The 12,190-nt window shown below is 32.8% G+C and overlaps 2 protein-coding genes across 2 annotated transcripts; one reads left to right on the top strand and one right to left on the bottom strand.

Annotated features, from left to right (window-relative positions):
• LOC111412117 (sodium/calcium exchanger NCL2-like) lies at positions 1 to 4,097 on the top strand. Its single transcript, XM_023042892.1, has 7 exons — positions 1 to 499; positions 2,054 to 2,236; positions 2,322 to 2,500; positions 2,665 to 2,783; positions 2,911 to 3,169; positions 3,250 to 3,576; positions 3,680 to 4,097. Exons 1-7 carry the CDS (start codon positions 133 to 135, stop codon positions 3,926 to 3,928), a joined length of 1,683 nt encoding a protein of 560 aa, XP_022898660.1. The 5' UTR covers positions 1 to 132; the 3' UTR covers positions 3,929 to 4,097.
• A 3,740-nt stretch (positions 4,098 to 7,837) lies between these two features.
• On the bottom strand, positions 7,838 to 11,054 carry LOC111412116 (nudix hydrolase 15, mitochondrial-like). The gene is made up of 4 exons (XM_023042891.1): positions 10,516 to 11,054; positions 9,605 to 9,747; positions 8,875 to 8,994; positions 7,838 to 8,777 (listed from the first exon to the last, which is right to left on the bottom strand). The coding sequence occupies exons 1-4, from the start codon at positions 10,823 to 10,825 to the stop codon at positions 8,553 to 8,555; spliced, it is 798 nt and encodes a 265-aa protein (XP_022898659.1). The 5' UTR covers positions 10,826 to 11,054; the 3' UTR covers positions 7,838 to 8,552.
• Between the last annotated feature and the right edge of the window lie 1,136 nt (positions 11,055 to 12,190).

Below are 12,190 nucleotides of genomic sequence, written 5' to 3'. Positions count from 1 at the left end.
GCGAAGATCACTCTTGAGATCAAGACAGAGAAAAAACCAAGAACCAACCCATCTACCCATGTGACATATAGTTCTATATATATCTATAAAACTTAACACATTTCTTTCTTAAGTTAAGGTTCTCTCTCCAGGATGATAAAATTTGCATTTATTTCCTTGTTTCTCCTTCTGGGGAGTCATTTGGCATATAGCCGTACGATTAAGGAGGATTTGAATTTCAATCCCATATCAGATGGTGTCTATTCGTTTGGCAATTCATCATGGGGTTTATCAGCAACTACAGAGACCTGTCAGCCAGTTTATGGGATCTTGCCATGCTCTTCTAATGTTTGGGGACTGCTGTTTTTGATTGTCGTATATGAAATCTTGCTTTCTGTGGCAGAGAGATATGTTGCAAACGGGTCGGAGCAGTTTTTCGAACTTATTGGACCGGGTGGGGTATTCGGAGCAAGTTTGTTTCAGTTTCTTGGAACAATCCCACAAATCATCATAGTTCTTGGTAAATTGCTCCTCCTTATTTCATCTATCATGTGTTGGCTAACTTTCATAAATTCTATCTCATGTAAGATTTAAGAAAAATTAGTCAACGATATACCTTTTGGGATAAGATCAATTTGGCTGCATCTGAGGAAATAAAAGAAGATCTTGCTTTTGAGTTCCACAAGTTTTATAAGCTAAAAATTGAAATTTACTGCATCGAAACAATTGCAAACAAACTTTTCAAATCCGGAGTTCCTTCTCCTTCACCAACGGTGCACAAACCAGCATATATTGAGCAATACATATTTGACATTCAGCCCCTATTTAGCCTGCATTTTTTAAAAGTAAATTTTTCTCAAACTCATTTTCAGTCCCACACTTCATGGACTCACGACTTTTATCAACATTCCAATCACATATTTTGTCATTTTTTACTAGATTCCACCCAAAATCTGATTTTTATCAAAACAAACAGGGGATTCAAGATGCAATTTTTCTACTTATCGATATATTCACTCGTTATATTGTCCAGTCGTACCCAGTTTTGTGGGACGAGTCTTATCTTAGAAAATGTTTGAATAACATTACTTCCCAATAAAATAACCATTCTTGCCCTCGAAAGTCATAATTGACTAGTCAAAGATTAAAAAAATAATAATAAAATTGTGATTATAAGCTGGATTATTCTGCTTGGCACCCCCTTATAGGTGAGGGGCACCGTGGTTTATCTTTTACTAGCCCATGTGGGCCTGGACGAGTGGTGGTTTATACTTTTTTTTCCTACAGAATTCCTTGTACGGCATTTCGAGTCATAATAGGTAGATTTATTTTGAAGAAGTCTATTTATTTGACTTTACCCTTCTTTGGAACATACTCGAAATCATGGGGAGTACTTCTTAATCGTTTCTACCAACTTTAAGCCCCAGTTTGAATTCCAGGGTCCTAATAAGCTATAGTATTAAATTCATATGATTCCACCTATGTCTCTTTAAAAGCTCGCTTGTCTGGAAGGTGCATTTAACGATTCGTACGTTTGACGGGTTATCTTCTGCTTGTTGCAATAAAAATGGAAGATGACTAGTTTTGAGCATTGTTGTTTCTGAAAAAAAAAAAAAAAAAAAAAAAAAATTTTTATTTTTTTTTTGTTCCAACAAAAAAAAAAAAAAATTCTAGTTTAGTTTTCGTGCAGACAAAAAGTAGCCAGGCCAACGAAAGAAAAAAAAAAAGTTTGGAATCTTAAAACTAAAAATTCCCTGATCTAGACGTGTGTCTTCTCGTACAATAGGTTTAGATGTCAACCCGGAATAATTTTCGTGGTTCGTGATGCACATTTAGAGATCTGAAACAGAAACAGATTTCATGTTATGATGCAAGCAAACAAAAGGCTTGAGAATATTTGCAGTTCAAAGAATTAATTTGTGCAACAAAATGTGTATAGGATTACTCCACTACAATATTCTCTACTGTCAATAAATCCTACATTACATAGTTATGAATAAAACCTGATTTTAGCTACATATTATCGAGTTTTTCATGCATTACAAATCATCTGACAATGGCCAATTATTTTCAGTATCTGCGCTTTCGGGAACTACTGAAGCGGCTCAACAACGAGCTACATTAGGAATGGGAATGGTTGCAGGATCCACAGTCATGTTCTTGACGTTGATATGGGGCTCGTGTGTCTTGGTCGGCAGCTATGATCTTTCTGAGGCCACTCCTGCAGACAATACTGGAAATCGGAGAACTCTAAGAGGTCTTATTTTCTTTCCTTCACTTTATTGACAAGAAACTGGAACTTTGATTTATATATTAACGAGTAAACGCTTATGTTAAAGCAGGTTTTGGCATTGTGACTGATGTTGAAACGAGCTATACTGCTCGAATAATGTTGTTAACATTGGTTCCACTTGTCGTACTTCAACTTGTAAAATTGTTCCATTCGACTGGGAGACAAGTCATTATACTTATCGCTCTCATTATCACACTGGGTCTCCTAATTGGTTATATCCTCTATCAGGTAATAAGACCTGGCATCAACATATTTGTACATTTTTTTCCCCAAGGGCATGATCAAGATTTTTAAAGTGAAAATTTGTTCATAAAATATTGCATTTGTGTATTCGCATGAGAAAACTGCGCTAAGAACGGATCTATACCTTTTTTATCTTCAATATTGTGCAGGTTTTCCAGCCATGGGTTCAGAACAGGAGATTTGAGTTTCTGATGTATAAATACGCGAAAGACAAGTTACTAACACTCTTGACTAGAAATGGGAGGCCGGATACTCGAAAAATACAAGCGTTAGTACTAATTTTGAATTCTTGTGTCACTTTGAAATCAAACTAATTTGATTGGCTCTAGATCTTTATATCTATATACACTTATTAGAACGCTGATTTTATTTTATTTTATTTTTTCAAATAATAGGCTGTTCAATAAAGTCGACAAGAATAATAATGGATCAGTATCAGCAACAGAGCTCAGAGTTTTGTTCTTAGGATTGAGGTCGGACAATGATTTGAGTACAGATAAAGATGTGGAGGACATCATGGAATCTTTCGATATGACTGGTGATGCTAGTATTAACCTGGACGAATTTGTCACTAAGATGACAAAATTAGTTAATGACTTATCCAATACGACTCGAGGTCCTAAACTTCAAAATGCAGTGACTAGTAACACTAAGGTAAAGTCACTTTTCAAAAAAAAAAAAAGTTACATTCTTTTAGTTAGTCCCTCTAATGATTTATTAATATCGAAATGCAGAACACCAGTGATGCAAAGCAGAGTCTGTTGCCTAATAATACAACCTCGAGCACAACCCCGACTGCAAATCCGGGCACAAAGCCTAGTAATATTTGGGTAAAATTGTTTAGGGCTTCTTTTTTCTTGATAGCCGGGACTGTCATGTTGCTCGTACTTGCCGAACCTCTCGTTCAAAGCGTTGTGACGTTTTCTCAAACTGTGAATTTGTCTTCATTCGCTGTCTCGTATTTGGCTTTACCACTTGCCATGAACTCCAGAGTTGCAGTTGCATCAATTGCTTCAGCAAGACAGATGACACAGAAAAGCATTTCATTAACACTATCCTCGGTATGTATAATTTCCATTTAACCGACGTTGAATCACCTATCTAGAAGCTTAAGATGTTAAAGATTTCGGAAAATTACTAACTTAGGCTCTCCTTTCGTAACAGCTATATGGTGCGGTGTACATGAACAACGTTATAGGTCTAATCGTGTTCCTCGCCCCAGTGTATTTTCGCAATTTAACATCAGACGTCTCAGCTGAAGTCATAGTTCTTCTCGTTGTGTGCATCGTGATGACCTTATTCACAAGCTTCTGTACGACATTTCCTCGTTGGACAAGTTACATGGTGCTACTGTTGTACCCGATTTCTCTAGCTTTAGTTTATGTTCTTACCTCCGTTTTTGGATGGTCTTAGGTACTGAATTTGCAATGTATTAGAATTATAGGGAATAGTCGTATTATATTTATTTGATTTTCCATTGCAATGCACTTTATTTTCCACGAAGATTGTACTGTAGTTTTGTTTATCAGTCCTAGTATGTACCCATTATTATTATGACTTTATGGAAATTCCATTAGAGTTCTCATATTTTAAAGTAAAGAGTTTTAATATAGAGACGACTATGTTCCACACACGTGCTAATAATTTCTCTACACTTATCATCTAATATACAACGATCACATCCTATAAGAGTAACACTCTAAATTACGTAAACTAGCAAACCTACTAGTGATTTGAACTATCTTAAATGAACAATCGACATAAAATGTGCTAAATACAAGTTTAAGAATAACATGCAGGACACAAAATATTGTGGAGAACAATGTCAAATCAACGAAGTTCCAAACGTTTGAATCTATATATAATGATTCAAAAGTTGTCTCAAAAGACACAATTTAATGAAAAGATTCCAATAATTTCAACATATTTACAACTAACTTTAATGAATTTTCATAACTTAGTTTTTTTATTAAACCACATTCTTAGAATCTCTAGCCATCAAGATACCAGTACAAATATCTTTACGTAACAGGTTTCAAATCCATTCCCATCAATAAGTAGTATACTTGATCTCTTGTTAAGCGTTTAGTTAGTAGATTCACAAGATACTCATTTGATTTCACATAATCAAGATTTTGCCATAATACAATTGACTATATTTCTTATTAAGCGTAGGAGAAATTCAGTTTACATGTAAAATTATTTTATTGAAAAATATATAATTAAAAATGAGTTTGGAAAATATAAGTTTTTTTGTGGGGCTCAAATAGAGGTTAAATAATTCTCCTAGAAATATTTGAAGCCTAATCCGCAAGTGATGTCATTTCCTAAAATTTGTGTGGATAGGTGGGGCCATTTTCTAAAAAAATTAATATTAAGTCACCCATCACATATCAATACTAAATCCGACATATTATACCTATATTATCGTAAACATATCATAAATTTAGCGAGAAAATAAACGTGCATGTTTAAAAATTTAAAAGTGGCAATTTAAAGGATTTAAGTTATACAAAAAGATTGAATAAATTCATTTTCTTACTCTTTTACATACCTTAAAGTCGTCAGAGGGTGGTCGATTAGTGGCCGTCGAGTGTCAAAAATATTCCACATCCTTACATATTTAAGAACTTTAAATTTGCATTATCCTTAAATTCATATATCTTAAGAAAATTATTAATTTTTAAAAAACATTACGCAAAGAAAACGGCTAAATATATAAATATCTATTACACGTAAAATTTAAAACATGAAAGTTCAATATTACTATTACATTGTCTTCTCTTTTCTTTTTCTTTTTTCTTTTTTTCTTTTTTTTTTTGTATAAGTTATCATTTAAAATCATTTTTTTAAAATATATATTTTTAATAAACTATCATTTTCAGAATTATTTTATATCTTTTTTTAGGAAAACTTTTGATGTACTTGCAAAATTCTGTATAACAACTAAATCCTATTGCAAGCTACCAGTCTCCAACTTTTTCTTTCATTTATTTTTCCTATAATCTTCCTTATTAAATAACTTAATCAACAATTATTGTTAGTTATAAAAGAAAATCTTGTGGCAAACAAAAGGGATTTTTACACCATGGCTAACATTGGATTAGACAGAGATAAAGACATTGTTTTTTGTTTTTCAAGATTAGTTATTTTAAATCAATCCATACAACCATTATTCATTCTCCATTTATCTAAGAAATTTTTTTTTTTTATCACTTAAAATCATTATTTAAAAAAATATATCTAATTTCTTTGTTCACGTGAACAGTTCACGTGCACTGTGCACGCGAACATGTGACTGTTCATGTGAACACTGACATTCACGTAAATTTTTCATTTTTTTAATCCTCCATTTAAAATTATTTTTTTCCCACTATTCATTGGGAACAATGCTTGTCACTGTTCACATCTCTTCATTTTTTAAATTTTTTTTAACAAAACTCAAATTATGAAAATATATTTGGAGTTTACAAAAAATTAGGCTATACTCTGATACCAAATTGAAACGACCTGAATTTTATATATATTCAACTCACCAAAAAAAAAAAAAATCTTAATAATTTAATTCTTAATGGACTTTATGTATGAATAGTTTACACAAAAATTGACTAGTAATTTTTCTATATTCTTTAATCATTTTATTTATCATATTTATCACCTAATTGATATACAGCTCAAACTCAAAACTAATTTACTCCATTGAACATTAAGTGCGTAATAATTAACAATAACATAATATTTAAAAGTAAGAAACATAATCATCGTTCCAGATTCACACCGAATTATTTTATAGATTCCCAAAAATCCTAGCACCATGAGTGCACCTTATCACTCGCCTGGCACGATCCTTCTAATTTGTGAAGAGTAGGGAAAAATTGTGAGTACGTGAGAATGATCAATAGAATATGAAATAATAGTACAATCCCGAATAAAAAATTTAAACGTGTCAAAATATCATGCTATCGTCATATCTTTAAAAATCGACAAGAGCTCAATAAATATCATATCTCTAGTACCGAATGACCTTAACATATATATCATATTATGTCTTTAACTTTCATCAACATAATAATTTAGAATGAAAAAAATAATTTAAAAGGAATAAAGTCAACTGTACCTCATTATCCTATTAGATTAAATAATTTGAAAAACAAATGCAAAGTCACATTCCAAATCTTCTTTTCTGCCTATGCCTCTGTGTCATGTATGCAAGTGTAAATAAAGAAATAAATGCATAGTATTTAAGTTAAAAGACAATTGAACCTTCACCATGCAAATGTTACTCTAAAAAATATTCCACTTCATCATTATCTAGGAATGTCAATTTAGCTCGCCGTCTCGAACAGCTCGTGACTCAACCCAAAAAAAAACTCGACCGATGACTAAAAAAAGGAAAAGGCAGCATTTTGTGTTGCCTTTTTAAGGCAGCCAGCTGCTGCCCTTTAAAAGGCAGTAGTTTATAAATAAATTAAAAAAAAAAAAGAGCTTGCTCGACTTGACTCGGCTCAGAAAGGTCCAAGTCGAAAGCTCAGGTCAAGCTTAGATTTTTTGGTCCAGCAAAAACTCGACTCAACTTGGACCTAAAGAAAAGCTCGCACCATTTTATTCGAACCGAGCTCGAGTCTCGAGTTTCAACTCGCGAGCCGACTCGTCTCTTTGACGTCCTATCATTATCCATTTAACAAAAAAACAATATTACCTTATCTCTATCTAACTCTACACGTGGACGCCTACCCATTTCAAGCGCAATATTTGATTTAAATCAAAACCAATTAATAACAATTTCTTTAAACTTCAATACCTTAGGCTTCGTTTATTCAAATTAACTTTTTCTCGAGTCTAATATACATAATTAAATACGAGATATCTAATGAGCCGCATATTGGTATATTTTTCATCGCTTTATTAATATCTAAATATTTGGCTCAATTAAAAATTGAATTAACACATATCACTTTAGTCCACCAATATTCCAAAATATAAAATATAGCATCTAGAATAATAAAATTCTATTCTATGATTTATTTATTTATTTATTGAACAATGCTTGATTTACAATGATTTTAACAATATTGTTGACAACATGCAACATGACATGTTGTCATTAGACAGTTTAAAAAACACTTAATCTTTTCAATTAACACTTTTTTGTCACAACCAACATTGTCAACAATGTTGTACAAAAATATTGTACAAATAGATTAGTTATTTATTTGTTTGTTTGTTTGTTTGGGTGGGGTGGGGCTTACATTTAACCCAACATTAAAGTTCACTAATACATCATTTCTGTTCATGAGATTTAAATTGATAAAACATAACATCCATGAATCAGTTAAAACTGATTTAAAACCAATGCATTTACAGAAACTGGCTTCTTCTCAAACTTTAAAATTTCAACATTCCACAGTTTTAGAGTACAAAGTTCTATACCAGTCACAAGAATACAATAAATAATACATCCAGAACAAATACCTGTTCTGCCCCAAGATCAGAAACATTTCAATTCTTCTGCTGCTCCACTTCAGGAAGAATTGAAGCAGTGGAGACCCTTCTATTATTGAGAATGAGTTCTTTCCCTCAAACCGTTAAAACACGTTTCCATTAGTAGCTCAAATCACTTCACCTGTAACTCACTCAAACCTTATAGTGAAAATTATGCAGTCCATGGAACTCCATAAAAAGGGTAATATCCGTTTCAGAAAGAAATAAGAGTAATCAAGAAGAACTTACACACAACCACATAGAGGTATAGACAATATCCACTGATTCAATGGGGTCCAAGGAGTAAGCACTCATAATTATTCCCTCATCTCCAGCTCATATGAAGTCTTAGAAATGCACATTTTGTTTGGAAATGGTTAGCAGAAGATTTGAGACACCTAACCTGGAAGGTTTTTACTTTTTTAGAATTTAATTTTGGTTTTAACAATATGAAATTATCTACCAAGAAAACATATAACTTGCATAAGCTGAGCAGGAGTATCCAGCATATAGGAGCTAAGAAAAGTGGTTATAATGGAACAGGTTTTGGTCTAAATTAAGGCATTTTAGTATCTTTCTTCACGACCCTAGGAACTTTGGTTTTGGGATTTTGCTCTAGGAAAGCAGGTGGCTTCTGATACACAATTGATGCTGCCCTAATCAAAACTCCGGCAGTTAAACCCCATATCTGGTACTTTTCATCGTTCATTTCATAGTCAAAAAAATGGATCAGATACTTCTCGCCCATCCACTCTCTTTCTTCTGATCTTCGATTTTCATCCTGGAAAAGACACAAGGCATTTATCTTGAGATTATTGCAGATGTAGGTAAAATAATTCAAATAAAGGAAAACAAATTTTGAAATGTACTGATATTACCTTGAGAAACATTTCCAAGGGAGCATCAAATACAGCTTCTACTTCAGCAGCATTCGGAGAGGGATTGAAGTCCTTCTTGTTGGACAGTATGCCAATAACAGGGATTACTCTAAGGAGATGCTGCAAAATTATTTAGATTTAATTGTCAGTCCATATAAACCTTAAGCCATAAAGTATATCTAGAGTTTCTCAAATTTAATCTTTATTGTGCTTGTTAGCTGTAAATATATTATTTACGAAGTGGAGCAGTTTGTCTCTGTTCCTTTCTAGGTTGGCAATATGTGGTCAAAACCACCAAGCTCTCAAAGCAACGCAACTCAATATACACTAGTATACCCAAGTGGAACTTATTTATCAAATATTGATTACTTACACAAAAGAGAGAACAAACCAAAAAGAGGGGAAAAGGGTTATCGTTGTATTTTAGCGTTAAAACTGCATTACGTCTCTTATTTTGTTTTCATAAAACAACACTTCGGGTTAGGCAAAATCATTAGAAGTCATGGAAAAATCCTTGAAGAAGCCAATGCATGGGAGTCTCAGTTGTAAGAAACATCTTGATTTTATCAATAGGCATAAAAGTAAACGATTGTGCTAAATTTCTCACCCAAAAGAAACTGTTTAAACATCTTCGAAGACATTTTGTTCCGAAACAACATCATTATTCAGACATCAAGTTTTCTCTACAGGTAAAAGATCCACAGTTTTACCCAAATGAAGATTAATATACCTTTGACAAGAATGGTTCAAGACAAGTGACAACATTTACAAGGGAAGGATCCAACCCGATTTCTTCTTTTGCTTCCCTAGTTGCTGTCTCAGCATCATTGGCATCTGCCTCATCTGCCTTACCTCCAGGCAATGAAACTTCACCTGCATTAAGCATGTTTTTCAGTTGAAATCCATAGAAGACCTTTATTAACGGAACAGTTTATCATGAATGAAGCAAAACCAATACAAGCTGAGATGGTAAACAGATATGGTCGCTTATATACCAACTCCTTATATTAGTTAAATAAACTATAAAAATCAATACCCCATCATTATTGAACATGATTCATTAATGTAAACAATAAGCATCCAGTTCCTGAGAGTAAAGAAATCAAAGTCTTAAGACATGGAACAAAAAAGTTTGATGTCTCTTGGATAAAACTCTTTGACTGCTCGAGTAGAGACCTGCATTCTTGAACCAATAACAATCTTTCGACTTCCATCCCTCCAGACTCCGCCTATCCCATCATATTTGAAAATTTATACCCTTCATGATCTGGCAGCGCTTGTTCAAATGCCAATACAATCATGGTGTAGATACAAGTGTGTGTATTCTCTTTATTTGTGTGAAATGTGAAGATGATACTCGGTTACAAGAAAGGTGAAAAAAAAAAAATAGAAACACCAACTTTTTACTGAATTGATCAGAACCCACAAAGGTAATTGCATAAACACGTTCTTAATGATCATGATCATTACAAACATTAAATTCACCAAAACCCATTCACAAATTGCTTAAATCACCCAACATACACAACCAAGATACTTCTCATAACCAACCAAACACATAAATTATAAAAACAATATCCACCTAAAATCAAACATAATATAAATAATCTATAAAACAAAATAAATATCAAATAATTTAACCAGAATGAGTGGAAAGCTTTGACGATCTCTTAGTGAGAATGACTCTAAACTCTCCAGAATCCCCTTCAAAGAGGCAGATGAGGACTGCAGCTCTCTTAGGTCTGAACCTCTCAGGTGGCTGTTGAGCAACGGGGGTTACAGATTCAGCAAAACCCAATTGGGAAACCAATTTCCCTGCACTCTCCTCCAATTTTTGTTCCTTGTTATCATCATCAAATGGTATTGGAGGTGGCTTGTATTGGCGCAGCTGTTGAGCTAAAGCCACAAGCTTTTGTGAAGCCCCAAAATTGTTGGGCGCACAAGAATCCATGAAGGTGAATCTTGAGAGAGAATGAGCGATTGGAGATGATAATGAGGTTGATGAAAACGCTAGAGAAGATATTAAAGTTCTTCGAATTAGTGGGAGCGTAGGAACTAAATTACGTTTAATCTGCCTAGCCTTGCTATCTTAATTATTGGATAATGGTTGGAATCTAGGTGTGCGGCAATTCAATTTTTGAATACTGGTCCTGTTGTCGGCCGTATCTCCATGAAAAGGCGAGGAATTAGTGGCCAACAGCCGGTTGACCCGGCCAGTTTTCCAAAGAGGCCTTTGACCAATTAAAAAAAAAAAAAGCAAAATGTTTAAAATATTGAAAATCAAGAGAAATCCAAATTTACCCTTACTATTTAAAAAAGAAAGAGAAGATAGTAAGGAAAGAGAAAAATTACTGTAGCACTGATAAAAAAGGAAAAATAGACGACCCATATTTAAAGTTTTTATGTTGATTTTCGGAAAAAAAAAACATGATTTTATATACATGTGTTGATTTTTGGAAAAATGCATGATTTTTGGGTAAGAATAATAGTTTGGGAGGAGGAAAATGGAGTAGAGATCGCCGAAAATGGAGTTTTCCGACGATCTCCACAAAGAAGACGTAAGCCCAGTTGACTGGACCGATTAGGCATGCCCAGATGACCCAGACTCACCCAGACGGCCCAGTTGACTGGGTCGTCTGGGCGCCAGTTGACTGGGCCGTCTGGGTCAACTGGGCCGTCTGGGCCAGTCAACCCAGACTACCCAGTCAACTGGGTAGCCTGGGCGCCCAGACGGTCCAGTCATCTGGGTCGACTGCCAGAGGCCCAAATTTTTTTTTAAATTGCTTATTTATTTATTTCCTTTAATTTTTTAAGTTAACTATTTATTTTAATTCTTATATTGTGTTGTCTAATATTTAATTATTATTTGAATTGTTTAATTTTAATGTATATTATGTATTTAAAATTATTTCTTTGAAATGCTTAATATAAATGTTTTATTATTTATCTAAAGATTTATGATTTGCCAATTTAGTTTTAATTACTTATTTTATGTTAAGTAATAGTAAAAAAATTAAAAGATATAATTAAATATTAAATAAGTAAACATAAAGAACTTAAATAAATATTTAAACATCTGTAAAATAATAAATAAGTAATTAAATTAGAAAATTAAAATATCAATCAAATTAAATTTCTGCAAATCAATTAAAATAAATTTGTAAATATTAAATAAGCAATATGCATAAAGAATTAAAAAAAGTAATTAAACATTAATTAAAAATAAATAATTAAATTAAGTGTTAGTAAAATAATTAAAATAAGCAATGAAAATATTAAATAAATAATGAAAATAAGTGTTAGTAAAAAAATTAAA

The sequence above is a fragment of the Olea europaea genome, chromosome 16 (assembly GCF_002742605.1).
Source record: "Olea europaea var. sylvestris chromosome 16, O_europaea_v1, whole genome shotgun sequence".
Lineage (NCBI taxonomy): Eukaryota > Viridiplantae > Streptophyta > Magnoliopsida > Lamiales > Oleaceae > Olea > Olea europaea.
The sequence above is the reverse complement of the archived record's forward strand: the minus strand, read 5'-3'. Positions and strand labels throughout refer to the sequence as shown.